This window comes from Primulina tabacum, chromosome 1, assembly GCF_025594145.1.
Source record: "Primulina tabacum isolate GXHZ01 chromosome 1, ASM2559414v2, whole genome shotgun sequence".
Classification (NCBI taxonomy): Eukaryota; Viridiplantae; Streptophyta; class Magnoliopsida; order Lamiales; family Gesneriaceae; genus Primulina; species Primulina tabacum.
This window is the reverse complement of record NC_134550.1, coordinates 14267196-14290236: the sequence shown is the minus strand read 5'-3', so window position 1 is coordinate 14290236 and position 23041 is coordinate 14267196. Positions and strand designations below refer to the sequence as shown.

Sequence of the window (23041 nt, the reverse complement as noted above, 5' to 3'; positions counted from 1 at the left end):
TTCTCTTCCAAATACGTTATAAAAAAATACAAAAAATGGATGGTCTATCTTATTTTTATCTTCGTGATGATTTTGGTCAGCTATTTTGATAAAATTTCAATTTTAAATTTTAGAAATTTGATAATATAAAATTATCAATCAAAAAAACCCATAAATGTACCAAAATATTATTTAATGGTTGTCTTGATGGTAAAAAAATTCTAAGATTTATACATGTATTCTTAAAAATGTTGTGTTTATGTGTTTTTTAATCTATTGATTGACTTGATATAATTAAATTATTAAAAAAAATCACGTTTGATAGTATTAAACTCACTTAAACTTATAGAATCGGAAGTTTGAGTCTTGACAACAAGTTTCATCAGTCTTTTAGAACCATGTCAGCAGAAGGGTTAATGATCTAATACTAGATTCAATGATCAAAAGTTGATTTAAGTGATGATTGCATATTAAACTAGGTCTTTAGATCTAATATGAGAGCGACACTCTCGTCATAGTTTTGATGACATGAAATTCACAACTACTATTTTTGTGTGCACGCTAGTTAAACTTCCGAACTAATGTAATGACTTGCATGCCACGTTATTACTCACATAAACACACTAAACAAGTTTAGTGTGACAAACTCACCAAAAAAAATATTGATAGAAAAAATCAAACTCTTAGTCATTAATCAAACGTTTACATTTTTCAGCTACTCATCTCGTCACAACACATGGTTGACAAGGTTTGTTTCAACTATTCATTTAGAAATCGGGCATACGATATTTTTGGGCCTGTATATGGGCCCATTTTAGAAATCTGAGCCACTGACCGTTCTTAATAGGTTCAGCGTCCGATTTATAACAAAACTGTAACAGAAGGATGGGATCTTTTTTGTCCTTATCATATAGCTCAGACAATTTTTTGGATAATTGAAGGTATTTTTTTGTATATTTTCGAAATAAATTTAATTAAAATATAGGGCGATTCTGTATCGGAAACTCCAGCAGTGAGCAGCCACCGCTACTCGAGGCCTTTCGCCGCCGTTGACTTTGATTTCGGTTATCTATCTATATCTCTGCTCGTAAATTAAGAGAGCTTTGGGTTCGTATTTCAATTTTTCAGGACTCTGAGCTGTAATTGATTTCATTTTCTGTTACAAATGGGTGAGTAATTTTGGATCGGCGGGGGAATCAATCAACAACAGTTTCAGAAATTGGGGATATTTGCTGCAAATGAATTTCCTTTTCAATTGATTGGATTAATACTATTATTTTGTTTCATATATAGGCCGTAGTTTCGTCTTGATATTCAGTTTTTGTTTATGATGATGATATTGTGTGTATATCGTGATTTGATTGTTCCCCATTGCCAATATATTGACTATTGAGTGTGATGAAGTGTGGAAGTTATTGGTAACCTTTTCGGTCAAGAATCATGAGGATGATTAGCACTTTGGTCACATGTTATGTATTATGTCTATGTAGAATTTTTTAGATATTTTTTTTTTGCTATGGTGTTTATACAAATTCTGTTGGGATATGAGTGGAATGTTAGATTTTTATGTTAGAGCCAAATTTACCCATTAACAGGTTTTTATCCATGTATCCTGTATCCATCCATCTATCTATTTAGATGTTTATTTAGGGCAAGGGGATGGCAGTTAAGTGGGTGGGTGAATTTTGTAAACTTGTTCACGAGATTGTTTTTCTAGATTTCGAGTAACGGAGAACTTTGTCATTTGCATATATGATAAACCCTGAATCCTTCCTATCAAACTGTAGGGAATCTCTATTCCATTGCTGTTTGCCCGTATCAAAACAAAATAGGGTAGTTTTTGGAGTTTTCATACAGCTATGATTGAGGTTACATTTTTTAAGTTGCCAGTGATTCATTCTTCTGTTGTTGATCAGCTTGGAGGGAGTTACTTGAGTTTGCTTTAATGTTTTCCAACCTCATACTTAGTTGCTTTGTCTCATATGTGGAAGCTATCGGCACTCTGTTGTATATTCTACATGTATATAACCTCACTGAGTTTCTGTTTCTTCATGTTTTCAGTGTGAAATGTACTCAAGGAATAGCGAATGTACCCTCCCTTATTTGTAAGGAGCATAATTTCGTTTTTGCTTCCAGGTTCCTGTGATTCTTCAAGTGTTAAACATTTCAGCTGTTGGAATGAGTTTGGAATCTTCTGATTCGTCAAATCCTCAACATATTAAGACTACAGATGTACCGATGTCTAATCCCGTGGAATCTGCACCTGATAATTCTCAACGTGACTCACCTTCGAAGTTTTCTGCTTCTGGCATCTCCACTTGGGCAAAGAATCTAAAAATTCCCCAGCCGTTTGTGGGTTCCAAGGATGAATCACCCTCTGGAAATTCGGGGCAGTCAACATTTTCACGTTTCACTAGTGGGTTTGGATTGCGCATGTCTCCAAAATCTCCTCAATCAGATGAAAATTCTGATTTAACTTCACCAACCAACCAGTCCAGCTTTATTGGTACCATTACAAAAGGTTTTGTCGACTCATCTAAGAGTGCAGTTAAGGCGGTGCAGGTCAAAGCTCGCCATGTTGTATCCCAAAATAAAAGAAGATACCAGGTGGCTTACACTTTTACGGAATAATCATAAATGTAGATGGTTCAATTATTTCCTTGTTTAGGCAGAATGCATTTTAGACTTTAATTGTTCTGTTTGTGGCCGAAGTCCATTTTCGTTTGTTTAAAAAATTATGAAACATTAACATTATCTTTATGCTTCCGTTGCTGGCAGTGATGTGTTATTTGATATGATTATTTCCTTTGTTGGTGGAAGTTAATTTCTGTTTATCATTATGTATTTCTGGTTGTACAATGCTCCTGTAAATTGGCGTGTTTCTCTGACGACAATTATTTTTATAGGAAGGGGGATTTGATTTAGATATGACCTACATCACAGAGAACATCATTGCCATGGGCTTCCCCGCGGGTGATATGAGTTCTGGATTTTTCGGTTATGTGGAGGTACCAAATCCTATTTCTCAAACATGGCACACAAATAATTGCTAATTCTTCTAATTTGAACTGAATAAGGATCATGTTTAGGGATTATACAGGAACCACATGGAGGAAGTAATCAGGTTCTTTGAAACTTATCACAAGGTGATGAAATTATTACGTTATCTTTTAATGTCAGTTAGTCACTATAATTATGATCAATATATGGCAGGATTCTTGTTGTCACCACCTAACCCTTGAATGATTATGGTGTATTGGTCTTTGCCAACAAGTTTTTCGTCATTCCATTTTAGGGCCACTGCTATTACTTGATTACTATATTCAAATTGTGCAGGGGAAATACAAAGTATACAACCTTTGTTCTGAAAGATTGTATGATGCATCATTGTTTGAGGGAAAGGTTTGTTATTGTTTATCATATCTTATTCTATCGATTAGCCAATCTAATATTATAATTATGAATCTTTTAAGTGTGCCTGTTTTCCTTCTTTAATTTTGCCCTGTTATTCTTGAAGCTGTGAGATGTCTTTTCTTTCAGATGTTCAGTTTTCCCCTTTTAACAACCTTTCACATTTTTTATCTTCCTCTTCCCCCTCTTTTTCTCAAGTTTACTGTTGTGTAGCCTGTATTTAGGTTCCACAGTGTAATGCAAAACCAAGATAAATCTTGCTGCAACTCCCATTTCTTAGTAATGGAGGCGTGGCTAAATTTTCAGCTCTATCAGTAGCAGTAGAAAATATTGTTTGTTTACTTTGGCTTTTATTGTGTCTTGTTTTGGAAAGAAGCAAAGTTTGCATGTAGTGACTAGTGAGGCTGGAAATTGGTTTTACTCTGTCATTATTACGTTATCATTTTTACAATTTCTACAGGTGGCTAGCTTTCCATTTGATGATCACAATTGCCCTCCTATCCAGCTCATTCTGTTATTTTGTCAAAGTGCATATTCATGGTTGAAGGAAGATATTGAAAATGTCGTCGTTGTGCATTGTAAAGCAGGAATGGCAAGGACAGGATTGATGATTTCTAGTCTTCTTCTGTACCTGAAGGTTAGTTCTATCACGGTTCTTTGAATGCTTCATAAGCTGTTCTCATATTAACAGTAATGATTTGTGGTTGTATACTGTTTTATGACCATCTTTGTATTATCATTTGCTATTTTTCAGTTCTTTCCCACAGCGGAGGAATCAATTGATTACTACAACCAGAAAAGATGTATTGATGGGAAAGGGCTTGTTCTGCCTAGTCAGATTGTGAGCTGTCTCAATTATTTTTAATTTTCTTTCGTATCTTTTTGTTTAAGATTCATAATCGTCTTTCTTGTAGAGATATGTCAAGTATTTTGAACGAATCTTAGTTTATTTCAATGGAGAAAATCAGCCCGGTCGTAGGTATGTACCATATAGGAATCAATGAATTTAGTATTCATGTCGATGTTACCGCTCCCATGATCAATGTTGCATCATCATGGATGCTGTGATAAAATGGCATAAGGAAAAGCAAAGATGTGTCTGTCCTCCGTGACTAGATGGTCGAAATCATCATGAATTGCATTAATGCAGGTGCATGCTCAGAGGATTCCGGCTGCATAGATGCCCATACTGGATCAGGCCTTCAATTACAGTTTCTGATCATAATGGTAACCCCTATCTCTGTCATATTTGATCTTGTGCATGCTAGTTATGCTGTAAAGCAACCACTTCTCTTAGTTTTTGAGTGTTGGTATCAGCATTTATCTTTTACCACTTTAGTTAACGTAGCCTCATGACACCATTTTTTACCATATTTAAATTGTTTGTCTCTAACCTGATGCCCTCCACTCTGCAGGTGTGCTATTCACAACAAAAACACATCCTAGAACCAAGGATTTATCGGTTAGTCATCATTCTTGCAATCTCTGTCAGATTTTGGCACATGTTCGTCTCTTTATCATTCAATTCTTTCGCAGATAGCACATTAACAATTGCTTATGCTTCATAAGCCTATGAGTTATTTTATGAGAACAGATTTCATTAATCCATTAATTAGCTTTCAGTTGTCATCAATTAGAAATTATGAATGATTTTATGAACTAGTCATTTTGAACCTTCAGAAAATCAGAGGAATGACTTGTTACAATGTGGTTGAATCTTTGGTTTCCTGAACTTGCTTATTTTTCATGTGCTGTTTTTTGCAGCCTGAAGATTATTGGTTTAGTGCACCTAAGAAAGGGATAATGGTGTTTGCCCTTCCTGGGGAGCCTGGTCTGACAGAGTTGGCTGGCGATTTCAAAATCCATTTTCATGATCGCCAAGGAGACTTTTATTGGTATAATAAATTAATGTCATCTGATTTTTTTCCCTGTTGTGATGATATTTCTCTTTTTTTTCCTTACAGAACCTGGTTAAGAAAGGAGAGGTGATATTATTGTCTTCGTTTTGTAACATTTATAGTTTTCCTGATTATCAGCTGGTTAAACACCACAATGATCGAGAACCGGAAAGTTCTGAACACAAGTGATCTTGATGGTTTTGACAAGGTAAAATTCATGCCTTTCTACTAGATTATTTCAACTGTGGACCCACGCTAGAGGTTATTGCAATTTTAAGAGTATTCTTATCAGCTGGTTAAACAGAACGATGATAAGAATTGTTACTGGTTGTCTTGACTGTGAATGACGACAGTGGCATTTTGTGGCAGACAACCTTCTATTCCTTCTTTCATCCGAAGGCTCGCTCGGTCTGTTGTACATAACAATAATACTATTATCCATTCGTGTGCAGAGAAAACTGCCATCCCCGGGCTTCCAAGTCGAAGTTGTACTCGTAGATTATGATGCCGCTGACGTTTCAACAAGAACCCCAGCAGAAACCACTACTGATGAATCTATCCAAACTTCCGGTGCAAGTACAAACACAAAACCTAGTCCCATCCCTGTTGAGGAGCCTGAAGCTGCAAATAACTCGAATAAAGAGGACGACGACGTGTTCTCCGACAATGAAGATGAAGTATCCGCATCTTCACAATCCAATCAGTCTGGTAAGCCTCCCCAAGTTAGTTCAACTTTGACTGCCAAAGATGCTTCACCGAACAGCAAAGATGGCTCGAATCAAATAGCAAATTTGACTCACAAAACAGAACAAGTCTCGTTAGGAACTTCAGGTTCAACTCGATCTGAGCCAAGCATAGAGGCTATTGGAGTAAATTCGTCGACAAACGAAGCATCAAAGCCAGTGGAGGGGGTGAGTGAGTTCAAAGCAATGGCTGCAGATGCTTCGATATTTTCATTTGGAGATGACGATGATTCAGAAAGTGAGTAGTTTGTTATGTACATATATATGCTTGTGAATGCTCATAAAGTTCACAACTCTGTGGTGTTCGTTTCATTTCATTTCATTCCTTTTTAAAGGTTTAATGGTTTGTTTGGGAATGCTTTTGCGGTTGGATCATTCTGAATTTGTCGTATGTACATACTATTTTAGTATACTTTTAAATATTTAGTTATGAAAGATTTGCTGTAAATCTCTGTATAACCTTAAGGTACGAGAGCTAATTCGGCCTTATTCAGATTGGGGGACACTACCAAAAAGAAATTTAGTTTAAATCTTCGTACCCTCTAAACCAACTTACTAAAAATATTATTAAACATTTATTATCCAAACACAAATATATTCTTTTATTTTTAAAAATAAAATAATTAAATGAAATTATGTTTGAAAAAGCATTACATAGGCCCCACTTGCTCCAGTTCCAGTGTAGGAGCCTATCCAAAAAAAAAAATATTATATTATTTGTTATATTCTATTATTTATCTCATGTTTTTGTAATTGTGAGATGGCGTTGAAGGAAGATGTTGACATATTATTTTTTAATTCATTTAGTAACTTTTTTTTAAAACATGATAAATGTGCATATTATTATAACAAATTAAAATATACATGATTAAAATTTTAAAACTTATAATAAATAAAAAAAATAAAATAATTATAATCTATTAAATAATAAAGAAATAAGCAAATTATTGATTTACGAAAAAATTGTTTTTTAAACTTCATTTAATATCGACATTGAATGTTAATCTTGTATTAAACATCTTTCTCTATGACCCGATTATTTTGCTCCATCTCCATATTTTCATGCTAAGTAAAAAGAGGAGTGGTTAAGAATTTGTTAGGAGAACAAGATAAAGACTTACGGCGGTTAGCTAAAAGAATAGATAAAAGAAAGGAATCGATATACTCTCTCTTCTTCTTCTTTCTTTTACACGCTCTGTAATTTTCTGAGAACTTGAGAAGATAGTTGGTTCATATTGTAATCTTCCCTTGAGTATCAATAAAGTTTAGTTGCCCCTGGTTCGACAGTGGATGTAGGCTATTCAGCCGAACCACTATAAATCTATTGTTTTCTTGATAGTGTTTCGTTACAATTCTGTTCTTGTGCATTCGGTTGAATCCTATTCATCTGGGGTGAATCTTGATTGAACGCTTACTGGGATCATAACATAACAAACTGGTATCAGAGCCTGGTTCTGGAGGTTCAAGTGAAGATATCCAGAATGGGACTAACCAAGGAAGACATTGAACGGTTCGATGGTAAGTCAGATTTCTCGATCTGGAGAAAGAGGATGAGAGCAATCTTGGTTCAAATGAAGGTTGCTAAGGATCTTGAAGGACACGAGAAATTGCCATCATCCTTAAGCACCGAAGAAAAGACGGATATAATGGAACAAGCGTACAACTCTCTAATTCTGCATCTGGGCGATCGTGTTCTTCGAGAAGTGGACAAAGAATCTACTGCAGCAGGCGTGTGGCTCAAACTCGAGCCGTTATACATGACAAACACTCTCTTCAATCGAATTCATCTGAAAGGCAAGTTATTCGGGTTTAAAATGACAGAGGATATGTCCATTGTGGATAATCTGGATGAATTCAATAAGATAATCATCTCCTTGGAAAATCTTGGTATAAAGACAGAAGATGAAGACAAGGCGATCTTGGTTTTGAATTCATTGCCCAAGGCTACTCAGTCTTTGTTGACACGATGAAATATGCTCGCGATAGTCTGTCCTTGGATGAAGTACATACTGCACTTAGGGCCACAGAGATGAATGGGAGGGCAGTAAAGGAACAAGGTGATGGAGAAGCATTGGTGTCAAGAGGAAGACCAGAAAGGAGGGTTTACAATAGCAGTAAAAGAAAGGGAATAAGTAGGTCCAAATCCCGTGCTCAATTAAAATGTTTCATCTGCCATAAAGAAGGACACTTCAAAAGAGATTGCCCCAAAAGGAAGAAGAAATGGAAAACTAAACAGGAAGTTCAAGCTGACGAAGCCATGATCTCAGATGCCTACGAAAATTCAGAAGTGTTGGCTGTTACACATGATCGAGTGGAAAATGATTGGATTCTGGACTCAGGGTGCACTTTTCATATGATCCCAAAAAGAGAGTGGTTTCAAACTTTCAAAGATTTTGACGGGGGAAGAGTGATTATGGGAAATGATGCTGAAAGCACAGTAACAGGAATTGGCTCCATAAAGCTCAAAATGGAGGATGGTTCATGCAGAACTCTGTCACAGGTGAGGTTTGTTCCTGGCCTGAAAAGAAATCTCATATCACTTGGAAGCCTCGATGCGAAGGGTTTCTCATACAAAGCCGAGGGTGGAATCTTAAAAGTAACATCAGGTGCATTGGTGATAATGAAAGGAATCAAAAGGAATGGTTTATACATACTACAAGGCAACACCTTACCATTAGTCAGCGGTTTACTTACTGAAACAAAAGAGGATATGACAAGGCTATGGCATTTAAGACTAGGACATATTAGCCAAAGAGGCATTGATGAACTAAATAAGCAAGGTGCTTTTGGCAAAGATCGTGTTCACAAAATGGAATTTTGTGAACATTGTATTCTAGGTAAACAAACAAGAGTGAAGTTCAACACCGCTAACCACAACACTAAAGGCACAATAGATTACATTCATTCAGACATCTGGGGACCTGCTTCAGTAAGGACACAGGGAGGAGCCAGTTATTTCATCACTTTTGTGGATGATTACTCTAGGAAAGTGTGGGTTTATGTGCTGAAACGCAAAAGTGAAGCATTCACAACGTTTAGATAGTGGAAGTGCTTGATTGAAAATCAAACTAGAAAGAAGATTAAGAGGCTTAGGATTGATAATGGACTAGAATATCTAAGCGAAGAATTTTCTGAATTTTGCAGAAACTCTGGAATTGTTAGACACAAGACAGTAAGGAACACCCCTTAACAAAACGATGTTGCAGAGAGGATGAATCGAACCATCCTTGACAAGGTTAGGTGCATGTTGAATTTCGCAAATCTTAACAAGCATTTTTGGGGAGAGGCAGTGGCAACTGCGGTGCATATCATCAACATGTCACCTTCTACAGCCTTAGATTTCAAAGCACCAAATGAGAGATGGACAAGTAGACCAGTGGATTACACAAATCTCAAAATTTTTGGATGTCCAGCTTATGTCTATGTAAATGAAGGAAAATTGGAACCTAGATCAAAGAAATGTGTGTTCCTAGGTTACCCGACTGGTGTAAAAGGGTATCGGTGTTGGTTGAAGGATGGAAACAACTCAAAAGTGATTATTAGCAGAGATGTGGTATTCCATGAGCAAGAAATGCTGAAAACAAATCCTGAAACCATCATTAAAGTGAGGGATCTGAGTCAGAGGTGGAGTCAGAACAAAAGGTGAAACTTGAACATGAGCTAACCCCTGAAGAAGTGTATGCTGAAGACCAATCACCCTTGAGTCAATATCAACTGGCCCGAGACAGAAAGAAGAGGGAAATAAGATCACCTGTGAAGTATAGATATGTTGATATTTCTGCCCATGCACTGTCTGCTGCAGCTATGATGATCAACAATGAACCTAGGACTTATAGAGAAGCCATAAATAGTAAAGACAGTAGTCCCTGGAAGCTTGCTATGAATGAGGAAATCCAGTCCCTCAACAAGAATAACACATGGACTCTTGTAGACAAGCCACTGGATCAGAAGTTGATAGGATGCAAGTGGATTTATAAAATTAAAGAAAGAGTTCCTGGGGTTGAGAAGGCAAGATACAAAGCAAGGTTAGTGGCCAATGGCTACATTCAAAAGGAAGGAGTTGACTTCAATGAAATATTCTCACCCGTGGTAAAGTATACGTCTCTTAGAATCTTGCTGTCTATGGTGGTTTTTCATAACCTTGAATTGGAACAAATGGATGTAAAAACATCATTTTTACATGGTGAGTTGGATGAGACAATCTATATGTCTCAACCAGAGGACTATGTAAAGGCAGGAAATGAGAACAAAGCATGCCTCTTGAAAAGATCATTGTATGGGCTGAAACAGTCGCCAAGGCAATGATATCTGAGATTCGATAGGTTTATGATCAACAGTGGGTACTTAAGAAGCCGTTATGATAGTTGTTTCTATCATAAAAGACACAAAGACAACACCAGTGTGTACCTCATACTATATGTTGATTACATGCTGAGGTGGATTCATTGAAGGGTCTCCTAAGTTCTGAGTTTGAAATGAAGGAGCTGGGTAAAGCTTCAAAAATCCTTGGGATGGAGATATGTAAAGACAGGGAAAAAGGGCTGTTGCACATCACACAACAGGGATACATTTCAAAAGTTCTGAGCAGGTTTAACATGCTGAATTCAAAGCCAGTGATCACCCCTATTGGAGCTCACTTCAAACTATCAACTGAACAAAGTCCTAGTTTTGAGGACGAGGTGTCTGATATGATGAAAATCCCATATGCTAGTGCCACTGGCAGCATAATGTATGGCATGGTAAGCACTCGGCCTGACATAGCCTATGCTTCAAGCCTAATAAGCAGGTACATGTCAAATCCAGGGCATGAACATTGGCGTGCTGTTAAGTGGGTTTTAAGATATCTAAAGGGGGCTTATGAAGTTGGTCTGAATTATAACAACATATGGAATACGTCGGAAAAAGTATGTGGATATGTGGATGCTGACTTTGCAGGAGACAAGGACCAGAGAAGATCACAAACAGGGTATACCTTTACCTTATATGGAAACACTGTCAGCTGGAAATCAACACTTCAACCAATTGTGGCTCTATCTACTACTGAATCAGAGTACATAGCAGTAACTGAGGCATTTAAAGAAGCTTTGTGGATCAAAGGTTTGGTTGAAGAGCTGGAAGGAAATGCCGTTAAGACAGTGGTCTAGTGTGACTGTCAAGGTGCGATACAACTAGCCAAGAACCCGGTACATCATGAAAGGACCAAGCACATCGATGTGAGATTTCATTTCATAAGGGATGTGGTAACTCAAGGAAAGGTCATAATTCGAAACGTTGCTACCGAGGACAATCCTGCAGACATGTTAACAAAAGTGGTGGATGGTACAAAGTTCCAGCATTGGCTAACAATGCTTAGAGTTGGCAGACCACCTTAGAGAGGGGGAGGGGGAGGGGGAGGGGGGGGGGGGGGGGGGGGGGGGTGGGCACCAGTTGAACCAGGAGGGAGCAACTGGAGTTGATACATTGCTCAGGTGGAGGTTTGTTGTTAGTGGACCAATGAATCAGTTCTAGCTCATAAAAGCAAGGAAGGGAGTCAGCTCAAGTCAAGAAGGAAATTAATAGAAGCTTAGTTGGCTAAGTAAAAAGAGGAGTGGTTAAGAGTTTGTTAGGAGAACAAGAGCGGTTAGCTAAAATAATAGATAAGAGAAAGGAAACGATATACTCTCTGTTCTTCTTCTTTCCTTTACACACTCTGTAATTTTTTGAGAACTTGAGAAGATGGTTCATATTGTAATCTTCCCTTGAGTATCACTAAAGTTTAGTTGCCCCTGGTTCGACAGTGGATGTAGGCTATTCAGCCGGACCACTATAAATCTATTGTTTTCTTGATAGTGTTTCGTTACAATTCTGTTCTTGTGCATTCAATTGAATCCTATTCATCTGGGGTGAATCTTGATTGAACGCTTATTGGGATCATAACATAACAGAAGCTCCTTTGAATTATTCGAACGTCCATGTCTCCATTTTGGTTGATTCCTCAGTACTAACCAAACTTTCTCGTTGGACTATGAAATCATAATCTTGCTCTAACATCATTTTAGCTTGAGAATACTAAACAAAAAAAATCTAATTAGGAAATTGATAAATTGCAATTTTTAAAAATCTGGAATGAATATATTATATCAATTGACGATTCGCTTTAGTTGTGTGCTTCTAGTTCACTCAATTTATTTTGGAACGCAAACACTCGTATAGCAACATCATTGAAATGTTGTCCCTTGAACGTAGGTTTCATCAATTTGGCAACTCATGGTTGTATTCATTCCAAACCAATCCCTGAAAACTAGTATTGCTTTAATAATTGTCAAGTGTCGAATTGGTGGAAGCTTTGCACCATACCTTTACGAGCTTTAATCTCCGGCCTTCATCTAATGTTTCCTTGCGATGCCTTAACCCCAACGTCCACAACAATGTTCCTCCATTTCCTTATTGGTTTCGAAGAACTTGGATGTGATTTTGGGATAATCCAGTTTGGTTAACATAAAACTCAACATTTGCTCGACGTTAAATTGAGAAGAATTTGATGAAGGAGTATCGAGATCATCATTTTTTCACGAATCTATTTTTCGAATTTGGATTGAAAATGAAAAAAATAGGAAGAAATCTCGAGTTTTTGGAATTAACGTGGAAGAAAATTCGAATTTTTCAGGTATAATGAGATCAATTTATAAAAGTATGCTTTGATTTTGAAAATATGGACGACTGTGATTTTCAGAATCGTCAAAAAAAAAAAAAATAATAATCAGCTCATTTTTTGGAATTTATTTTTTCAATTTTAAAACATATTTTTATATTATATTAAAAAAATTTAAATTTGGGTTCTGCAAGCTGACCGCGTCCTCTTCAACCATTTGACATGCTCTAACAACTCGTGGGGCTAACATAAATTTGTCCAAAAGGATTTACCAAGCTGGTCGTAGACTCACTCGCAAGTTATTACAAGTGTGACGCAAATTTGCAAATATATAGCATATCATTCAATATGTTAGGAAAAAATAAATAAATTTCTCCAATTAATTAATTATATATCACAAAAAATATTAAGTGGATGGACTATTTTTTTCAATTAAGAAAAACAGTTCAATATCTTATCCTTTATTCGGGGGCGTGACCCTCCACGCTTAAAATGAGATAAGACTCTAAGCCGACCGAATGAATTTCAGTGATTATTTATGATATTTTAGCTAATTGTAATATATTATATTAATTGTTCTTATATGTCGATTTAGTCCCTAAGTGATTATTTCCTAGGTTATAATTTGTTGAAGTGTTCGAACCGTGAATTGTTGATTGTCGAGTACTATATCGAGCCGATTTTAATACTTTAGGGACTAAATCGACGTATAAATATATCGAGGGATTGAATAGAGAATAAACCCAAACAATATGACAATTTGCTGTATTATCTATTACTTCTACTACTATTATTAAGAATGAAACAAAATAGTGTCTTGGTCTGTTTTTGGATCTTCCAATTTTGTCCTTATGTGATATCAATATTACACTCTAATTTTTATTTATTTTTAATTTCAACAAACACTTTGTTTTTTATTTTTTTAATTACAATAATTCAAATAGCACTTTAATCCCTCGATAATTTGTCAATTTTCACTTTAGTCTCTCGATAATTATAATTTTTTTTTTACATACACAACACATGTGCAAAGTTAATAATTATTCTATGTAATTTTTTAAAATATGATTGGATTTTTTTTATTTTTATATAATTTTAAATATGATTTTGAAGCCAAGCTTGCATGGAAATTTCTTGGAACGTAAGAACTCACGCGTTAATTACCTGACGCGGCACGGGGCACAGTGAGGAAAACTTCGCACATTATAAATACCCTTGGATCCCAAAACCCGTATCCGAATTTCCTTGGTCAACTCTGATTTAATCCAATTCGTTGATTTGGAGTTTTAATTGCAAGTTGAATCGTTACTGCGGTGAAGCGATTGAGTTAAGGCTAAACCCGAGGTTGCTTCCCTTTAATCGATTGCTCAATGTCGACTTTTGGCATTCAAGGTCAACCGCTAGAGATTACAGGTATGATTAATGTCCAGAATTTGCTTTTTATGTATATACATTTCATGTTTGATTTGTTTATTATCACGTTTTGGATTGGATTTCAGTTGTTGGTTGTAGCAAATTGAAAAATACTGAATGGATCACCAGGCAAGATCCCTACGTTTGTATTGAATATGGTAGCTCCAAGTTTCGTACGCGTACTTGTAAAGGTTCGTCTCTATATATTCACGTGAAATTTTGTGTATCTTGAGTTGCTGACTGTTATCTCGGTTCTATTCAGGAGATTTGCTATTTTTGTTTGAATCAATTTTTTTTTTTTGTGAAATTTGCGTAGATGGAGGGAAGAATCCTACTTTTCAAGAGAAATTCGTGCTTTCCTTAATAGAAGGGTTGAGGGAATTAAGTGTTAATGTGTGGAACAGCAATACTCTGACTTACGACGATTTCATAGGCAGCGGAAAGTAATGATTTTTATCTCTTTGAGGCTCTTTTTTAAAGATGTTGTTTCATTATTTTTGACCTTTGAGTTTGGTGTATCTAGAATTCAACTACAGAAAGTTCTATCCACTGGTTACGACGATAGCTCATGGGCTCTTCAGGACAAAAGGGGAAGGTAAAATCTGAGGATGAAACTACATTACGAATTGCATTACCAGCACAATGAGTGAGCTTAAATTAATGTAGTTGTTTGCTTGTACTTTTTGAAACTAGAATGCTGAGTGTTATCACTTATCAGCTATCGATCATGAATTGTGTTCGAGGGCGACACAACGAGTTCAGCGGAGCGATTTAATTCATTTGGGGGAGGCAAATTGGTGTTTTTGGGTAAAATTATAAATAAATATTTTGTCGGAGGGGCCCCTTTACCCCTTTTGCTGGGTCTGCCCCTGATTGTCAATGTGTACTGATGTAATCCGGGTGAAATGAGTGAGCCGGGTCGGACGCTTCACCGAATCTACTATCAAGATGTTGGGAAAAATAAGAGCAAGACGTCTGAATTAACAGCTCGTTTCCCGGGATAGATGTGAATTTGCAACCAAGAAGGTAACCACGTGAATGGGCGTCGGAGGGGTGTCCAGCGTGACCACTCCGATGCTTAAGTCAGTGGAGAACTCAAGTAAAGAACCAATGTAACCAAGTGATGGTTGTGAGATTGGTGTGGAAGGTGAGTAGTAAATGCACACTAAATGAGAGTATTCAATATCTGAATAGAGAGTAAATGCAAGGGAAAGCCTGGTATTTATAGTAGAGGATGTAATGATGACCTCGTTCTTTGTGCTGATGATTAATTATAGTAGGGCGGCTGATTATACCCTATTGTTCTGACATGTCAAATCTCATACTAGTCACATCCAGCCCACTTGATTCTTGCATTGGTGTCAGAGATAGGTCGGCTGGACGCACCCTACTTTATCGGCGTTATTAAATGCGGCACTCATATCGAAGTGGCCCGGGTAAAACGTTTCTCGGGAAATTATACGAGAGCTCGGGCATCCAATAACCCGGAGAGAAGTCGTCTCGGTCTTTCAACTGTTCGGCCTCTGGTGACCCTTCTAATAGATTTACCTTGACTTGAGCTATCTGCTAGATATCCCAGTTCGTCCGTGATCCGGGCTTCTTTGTAGACATCACCAATCGTCTCGGATCATCCTAAAAGCCCGGGCACAATTCATACTCCTGACCCGGATACAACCCCTAAACCGGGCTATCCCGGGGGTATCATGTACATATAGAGCTTGTATGCTGGCGACTGCGTTAGCAGCATTGTGAATTAGCTTACTTGCACGTAGTTGTTTCATTGTGCTTTCCGAAAGTTTTTCTAAAATGTTGGTTGGAATCAGCGGTGAATCATGGATTGTGTTGAGGGGGCGTGACGAGTTTAGTTGGGTTACTCGATTCATTTGGAACTTGGGAGGAGGCAAAATTAGCAAAATTTGAAAAATTTATAAATAATTTTTTTTCTTTTGAGGGACACCCTTTTATTCCTTTGCTGGGGTAGCCCCAGATTCACTGTGAACGTAGAGAGCTTGCATGCTTCTGATTGAGTCTCATAAAATCTCTAAAAACTGTGAAGTGATTTACATTCTTAATTCATGAAACCAAAGATTGGTGTAGATTGGATGCTAGTATACTTTGTTTTGACATTGATCTATTTTGCGAGCACTGAGTGATCCTGTGATGAGTATATCTTTTCTGGGAAATCATGCATGAGTTTGTTTAACTGCACTATGCCTTTTGCTTTGTTAAGAAAACTTCTCTATGCCTTTGCTATGGTACTTGCTACTCTATTTTGTTTGTGTGAACTTAAGTTCGCTGCGTTTCTCCACATAATCGACCTGTCCAAATACATATATAGACAGCTTATATATGTGTTTTTCATCTATAGGCATGCTGGAGAAGTTCGATTAATACTCCACTATGCTAATGCCTATGTAAGTCAAGAATAGTCCTTTTCTTTCATACGAGTCCCATTAATTACCTAAGCTTCTGAGTTATGAACACGTCTTGTTTTTTCAGAAGCCAGTTACCAGTCATCTCCCATCAGTTTCACCATATTCGGTAACGCCAGGTCCGCAAGTCTCTCTCTACTCAGCACCTCCAGTCTCTTCATATCCGCCAACAAGTATCCCAGCTCCGGCTCATTCTCTGTCATACCCTCCTAATCCAGCAGTATATCCCCCACATTCAGCTCCTCCATCATACCCTCCAAATCAAGCAGTATATCCCCCACCTTCGGCTCCTCCATCATATCCTCCTAATCCAGCATTATATCCCCCACCTTCAGCTCCGTCTCCATCATACCCTCCTAGTCCAGCAGTATATCCCCCACCCTCGTATCATCAACCACCTACATATCCTCCAACTTATCCACCAAGTCCATCTCCTTCAGTGTATCCTCAGCATTCAGTGTATCCTCCGCCATCCAACGACCCACACTACTATCCTCCAGGTAAAAAGTTACCTATTTTTACCTATTTTCTAGCTTTTATTTTATGGAGCCGAATGGCTAAATTTTCTAAAAAAGTTAATACAATCTATCCTGTGCAACAGGTTTATATCCACCATCTCCTTATCACCCTCGGCAATACTAAGACAACAAGCTTTGCTCCATACCAGCTGCAACGGGCATCCACCTCTCTGCCACTATTTGAGTTCCTTTTTTTTGCCTCGTGGCTGTTTCCATGTGTGATGGCTGTTGAGGATTCTTTCATATTTTTGCGTTTCTTTGATTGTTAGCGTGAAGCACATTGTAAATAAATATAGAAAATGAGCAGTTTTAAGTTTCTTTCCTAGCTATTTCAAAAGTGTATATTTTGTAATTATAGAATGCTAAATTCTAGCATTTGATATTTTATTACGTTGGCCGTGGTCGCCTAGAATGGGCTTTTGACCATTTAATCCAATCCATGTAATAAGATAAGATGTTTATTAATTTGAGTGAAATATTTATTCAATCTTATACTTATTACATGAACGATTTTGATATATTTTGATATCTCTATAAAAGAAACTCGTATCCAACCATTCGATATAAACCCGAAAAAATGCAACTAACGTCTCTCCTCTCGCATACATCTAGTATGTTAATTTACATTTTCAAGTAATTGTAAGTATTCTAGTACTACTCATTTAACTGTGAAGGCATTCGTTATTGTTCGTGATGTAATCCATGTGAATCGGGTGAGTTGGGTCGGGGCAATTCATTGGATTTGATAAGAGCTTTGTTTAGGAAAAATGAGCAAGGAATATGGCTTCAACTTGTAACCTACAAATAAGAGAAAGAACTCGTGAATGGGCGCCGGAGGGGTATCTGATGTGGCCACTCCGATGCTTAAGTCAGCAGGTTGAAGGTGAAGTATAATGACAATATATGTGAAGATATATGTAAATGCCAAGAGCTTAGAAGCAAGAATGTCTAGATCTCTTAAATGCAATACATACATGCTATTTATAAGAAAGAAGGTGGTAGGTACCTTGTTTTCCGTGCGTACTTGCCACTTGTAATCCTAGATATTGACTTCCTGTCACGCCGTCCTATTTTTCCTCTATATCACATCAGTAGGATCTTGTCAGGAATGTTTATCGAGATAAGATTTTACCTACTGTCGCACTCGAGTGTAGTACTGTTATTGAGGTATTCGGATAGAAATCATCTGGAAGCTTTATAAGAGAGCCCGGGCTTCCGGTAGCCTGGGGAGAAAATGTCCCGGACATCTCCTTGCCCGGCTACTGAAGAAAATATTTTGCACATTGACTCTGATTTTGTCTATCCATTTAATATTTCGGATCATTCGTGACGCAGGCTCTCATGAAAAATATCAGGTCGTGTTCAAGTTACCGTAGGTCGGACTGATGCAGGTCCTGAAACACAAGCTTTTGTTATTCTGCTATGATAAGTGGCAGAAAAATGACTGACGATTTTGAAAAGTTGAGGAGTAGTCGCATTTTGATTATTGAGTTGTGGGGCGCTTTTGACCCATGCAACAACTTTTGATGGTGGTTATTAGTTAATTAATTATTAAAGCGGATTTCGACTTTAGTTTAGTCATTACCTAATCCAATCATTTTCCCCGAACAATTTAGATGTTCCCTCTTCACCACATCATTAATAGAATTGATTATCCACGACAATACAATGTGAAATGTTGATTTTAATGTATACTTAATTTTATATCGCCGAGTATATTAAATCAAACTCGAATCGGGTTCTCGAAAAGTTTTAAGAATTATGTCTAAATTAATAAAATAATTTGTGTATGGTTGAATTCAAGTAGTCCCTATGCATTATGTTATTGCTTAAAAAAATGCATTATGTTATTGGTAAAAAAAATTGTATAGAATTGTTAATAATGGGTCAAGTACTTGAAAAGTTAATGATTTACTTTTAGATTCGATATCGATTTCAAAAATTAAATTATCTATATGTGTGTGAACATATGTATATTTTTTTATGTTTGTTATATGGACAAGTCCATGTCAAGTATATATTCACATGCAGCTTATAAAGTTTTTTGTTTATTTTTGGGGTATCTTTCGCTTTGAGAGACCCGACTACGGTTTTTGGTTTTGAAGAGATGATTCTTGTTTTAAATGATAGGTAGAACTGAAATTGAATCACTTGTATGCAATTTCAATTCTGGTGTCATGTAGTTTTAGTTATGGTTTTGGTTTAGTTATGGTTTGAAAATTGAACTCATATTTATTCCTAACTCTATTTGGTGCGAAATATAAAATATTAAATGATTATTGATCTTTATTTCATTCAATGATTGATTCAAATTCTTTAAATAATATATTTTATCTATATATGTATTCATCATCTTTAGATTATGTATCTTTTATCATCTTTGAAACATCATTATTATAGTTTTGAATCGAAAATTTAAAAGAGACCATTCTTATTTCAATTTATATGGCTTCGAGATATCGTACTTAGGTCTAAGGATGAAAACGAGTCGAGCAACTCGTGTTCGACTCGAGCTTGGTCGAGTCGAGTTCGAGTAGCTCGAGCTCGTAATCGAGCTGATCGCGAGTATTTTATGAGTCTGAGCTACTCCATCATATTTATATAATATATATATATATATATATATATATATATTTAATTATATTTATTTATTTTTATATATATTTAATATTTAAAATTAAAAAAAATTGAAATCGAGTTTTTTCAAACTCGAGTTCGAGTAACTCGATATATTATCAAGTCGAGCTCGAACTCGAAAATTACTACTGGAGTCGAGTCGAGCTCGAACTCGAGTAGTTAATTTTTTTTTGAGTCGAGCTTTCAAGCTCGAATAGGGCCGAGTTCGAGCTCAACTCAGCTCAATTGCACCTTTAATTAGGTCTAGTCAAATGAACACGAAAAATACGAACCAAAACTTTAAAATCGCCACATATTTTTCGTACTATTGACCCCATATCCTAATATGGGACAGGGTCTCATTCAAGATATGTAAAATCTCGTTCCCAAATAACTGAGGAAAAACTCTAAAAATTTCATTAATATTTTTTTATATTAGAACCTGCAGTTGTTATTTTTTGGTAGTACAAGTAAATCTTCGAGCTAACGCAATACCTTGTAAATCATGTTAGTCAAATAAAATACATTAAGTAAGATACATGTGATAAATACGTTCGGAAAAATGTTAATAAAAAATCGAATTTTTGACCATTGATTATCCATATACATAAAGAAAAGACAAGAGTAACACCCACTCTGAAATAAAATCTGTCACCCTTTTCTCTCTCTGTTTTTTAAAACTGAGTCCTCCAGTCACCGCTCAGATTGAGAGAGAGTCAGTGGATGGTTTTAGCTTTAATTTTCTCCACTTTTCGAGTATAATGAACGCAGGAGAAACAGCCCTTCTTCTCAGAAGAGGATGAATATACAACAAAATGCACCATTTTCCTGCTTTGATTTCCTTTATTGTGAAGAAGAAAAATGGGTTGAATGTGAGGGAGAAGAACAAGAAAGTGAAGTTACCTTAAACAACAACAGTCCCGATCCCAAAAATCCATTCTTTTCACCCTTGTTCCATGTATTGGAACAAGATATGTTCTGGGAAGATGAAGAACTTGAATCCCTTTTCCTAAAAGAGAGAGAATCTTGTTCTGAATCCGACAACAGTGTTGAAACCATTTGTCCCTTTTCACTAGCAAGAAAAGAATCTGTGGAGTGGATACTGAGAGTCAATGCTTATCATGGATTCTCAACCACGACTGCTATTCTTGCTGTTAATTATTTCGACAGGTTTATTTGGAGCTCAAATTTACGGACAAACAGTAAGCCATGGATGATGCAGCTTGCTGTTGTTACTTGTCTGTCCTTGGCAGCTAAAGTTGAAGAAACCCATGCCCCCCTTCTCTTAGATCTTCAGGTATATTTTTAAACCAACGTTTTTTCAGTTGGATCTTATTATTCTTTGTGGATTTTTGTTTGTAGTCTTTAATCTGCTGTTAATTATCTTTTTGATCAACTTTAGGTGGAGTGTTCAGAATGTGTGTTTGATGCCAAAACCATTCAGAAAATGGAGCTTCTGATTCTTTCATCACTCAAATGGAGGATGAATCCAGTGACCCCACTTTCATTTCTCGATCACATTGTGAGGAGGCTTGGGATGAAGGACTATAACTATATCCACTGGGAATTTCTCAGGAGCTGTCAAAATCTTCTGCTCTCAGTTATATCTGGTAAGTTTTGAGCCATATAATGGACAGAATGATTGATCTTTAATTAGCAGTTTAATATCCAAAGATTTGGATTCAGCAGATTCAAGAATCGTACACTATCTGCCATCTGTGTTAGCTACTGCCACTATGCTTCAAGTGATTCATCGGTTCGAGCCTTGTGATGATTCCATTGACCATGAAAACCAGCTTCTTCTTGTCCTCAAAACCAGAAAGGTTTGTATATACAACTATTTTTTCTCCCATTTTTCATGCTAATCATTCCATAAAAACCAAGACATTCTTTTTTTAAAAAAAATTTGTCCTCTTTTTACAGGAACAAGTGGATGATTGTTACAATCTGATCTCACACTTATTACACAGTAAAAACATCCCCCCAAAGCGCAAATCCAGCCAAGTTTCAAGCATCCCAAATGGCTCAAATGATCAGTGGGAAAATTCATCATGCATTTCTTCGTCACCCAGCCAGCCAGTTCTCAAGAAAACCAGGGTTCAAGAACAGCACATGAAGCTGGGATCATTGAGCAGCAGAGTTTTTGTAGATGCCGTATGGAGCAGCACTCATTGAAAAAAAAAGAACCCTGCTCTTTTTTATCTCTTCCAACAAACATTATTCATATATCCATATATATATACCTTTATAATTATTAACTTACAAATATTCTGCAATATTCTGAATGGTTGAGTAAAGTTAAATCTGCTTACATTAAAACTCTGCCTATTTGTTGCACTAGAAGAGAAGGAAAAAAACAAACAGAGTTGGCGGTGGCAGAAAGAGCTGGCAAAAAAGAAGAAGAGAGAAACATTGAAGAATATCTGCACAACTGTTGCTCTATTTATGGTGTTTTAGAGTATATATATATATATATATATATTGGATATTCTGAAAGTCGAGAGACAGATCTTGCTGCCATGATGTTTTTTTTAGTGATATTCAGAAATATCTCATACTACAATAATTATTTTAAGTAATAATATTTTTTATGAAATATTTTCTGTACAATAATATACTGTGAAAATTGTTATTTCAAAATTTTATATTTTGATTCTTGTTATTTTAATTCTTCATGTTATTAAATTTCACTTATATTTGTTTTTTTAATTTTTTTTTAAAAAATTATTTTATTTTTACGGTTTTAGTCCTTTTTTTTTCATTTTTTTTACACTTCCATAAAAAAATTACTGAAATTACAAATAAATTATCCGTGAGAATTGTACGACTAATAACTAATTATGACAATAGTATATTGAAATCACAAATAAGTAAACATAAATTATCTATTATTTATTTATTATTTTGACTTTTTTAACACTCAAAATAGTGTTATTGATCATAAACAAACATGAAATAAATTACGATGTACCATCACACAACATACAGCGGAAATTAATTATTAAACACACACGTAAACTATAATAATCAGAATATAACATATTTAATTATATACAAGTACGAATAATTGTACAATACCTAATGATAAAAATTATCACTAGAAAACTTGTAAATTGTTTACAAAAACCAATACTGGTGACAAACATAAAAACTATACTCCTTGACAACCCAAGGAAATAAGTTGCATCTAAAACCATTCAATAAAACTACATATGCAAATCTTATGTCGCATAAAACAAAGACCGCCGAGACTCTTCAAGCAACACTCTACACGAATGTTGTCCTTTAAGTGTCTTCAACACAGATCAACAACACATCAAAGTAATCAACCGATCACACAAAAGCTTCTAATCTAAATAAGCTCAGCTCTTGTATTTTTCTTCTCTGCAAAAATCACTTC

General features: G+C 36.1%; 4 protein-coding genes across 8 annotated transcripts; all 4 read left to right on the top strand.

Annotated features, from left to right (window-relative positions):
* The first annotated feature begins 854 nt into the window (after nucleotides 1-854).
* LOC142542102 (phosphatidylinositol 3,4,5-trisphosphate 3-phosphatase and protein-tyrosine-phosphatase PTEN2A-like) lies at nucleotides 855-6457 on the top strand. Of its 4 annotated transcripts, none has more exons than XM_075648560.1 (13): nucleotides 855-1043; nucleotides 2116-2586; nucleotides 2886-2987; nucleotides 3069-3125; nucleotides 3316-3381; nucleotides 3851-4027; nucleotides 4145-4231; nucleotides 4305-4369; nucleotides 4541-4617; nucleotides 4806-4852; nucleotides 5155-5285; nucleotides 5427-5496; nucleotides 5741-6457. In XM_075648560.1, the coding sequence occupies exons 2-13, from the start codon at nucleotides 2158-2160 to the stop codon at nucleotides 6275-6277; spliced, it is 1845 nt and encodes a 614-aa protein (XP_075504675.1). In that variant the 5' UTR covers nucleotides 855-1043; nucleotides 2116-2157; the 3' UTR covers nucleotides 6278-6457. The 4 variants fall into 4 exon arrangements, with proteins under 4 accessions (XP_075504675.1, XP_075504666.1, XP_075504684.1 ...); XM_075648551.1 differs by having other exon boundaries at nucleotides 2041-2586; XM_075648569.1 differs by having other exon boundaries at nucleotides 855-1086.
* A 4049-nt stretch (nucleotides 6458-10506) lies between these two features.
* On the top strand, nucleotides 10507-11175 carry LOC142505443 (secreted RxLR effector protein 161-like). Its single transcript, XM_075618428.1, has one exon. It carries the CDS (start codon nucleotides 10507-10509, stop codon nucleotides 11173-11175), a length of 669 nt encoding a protein of 222 aa, XP_075474543.1.
* A 2692-nt stretch (nucleotides 11176-13867) lies between these two features.
* Nucleotides 13868-17526, top strand: LOC142542096 (uncharacterized). Its single transcript, XM_075648534.1, has 7 exons — nucleotides 13868-14075; nucleotides 14162-14266; nucleotides 14392-14518; nucleotides 14599-14670; nucleotides 16444-16489; nucleotides 16575-17007; nucleotides 17109-17526. The coding sequence occupies exons 1-7, from the start codon at nucleotides 14033-14035 to the stop codon at nucleotides 17147-17149; spliced, it is 867 nt and encodes a 288-aa protein (XP_075504649.1). The 5' UTR covers nucleotides 13868-14032; the 3' UTR covers nucleotides 17150-17526.
* A 2724-nt stretch (nucleotides 17527-20250) lies between these two features.
* LOC142518202 (cyclin-D3-3-like) lies at nucleotides 20251-21883 on the top strand. Of its 2 annotated transcripts, none has more exons than XM_075620927.1 (4): nucleotides 20251-20938; nucleotides 21044-21251; nucleotides 21328-21464; nucleotides 21565-21883. In XM_075620927.1, the coding sequence occupies exons 1-4, from the start codon at nucleotides 20441-20443 to the stop codon at nucleotides 21814-21816; spliced, it is 1095 nt and encodes a 364-aa protein (XP_075477042.1). In that variant the 5' UTR covers nucleotides 20251-20440; the 3' UTR covers nucleotides 21817-21883. The 2 variants fall into 2 exon arrangements, with proteins under 2 accessions (XP_075477042.1, XP_075477052.1); XM_075620937.1 differs by having other exon boundaries at nucleotides 20255-20938; nucleotides 21331-21464.
* Nucleotides 21884-23041: the final 1158 nt, after the last annotated feature.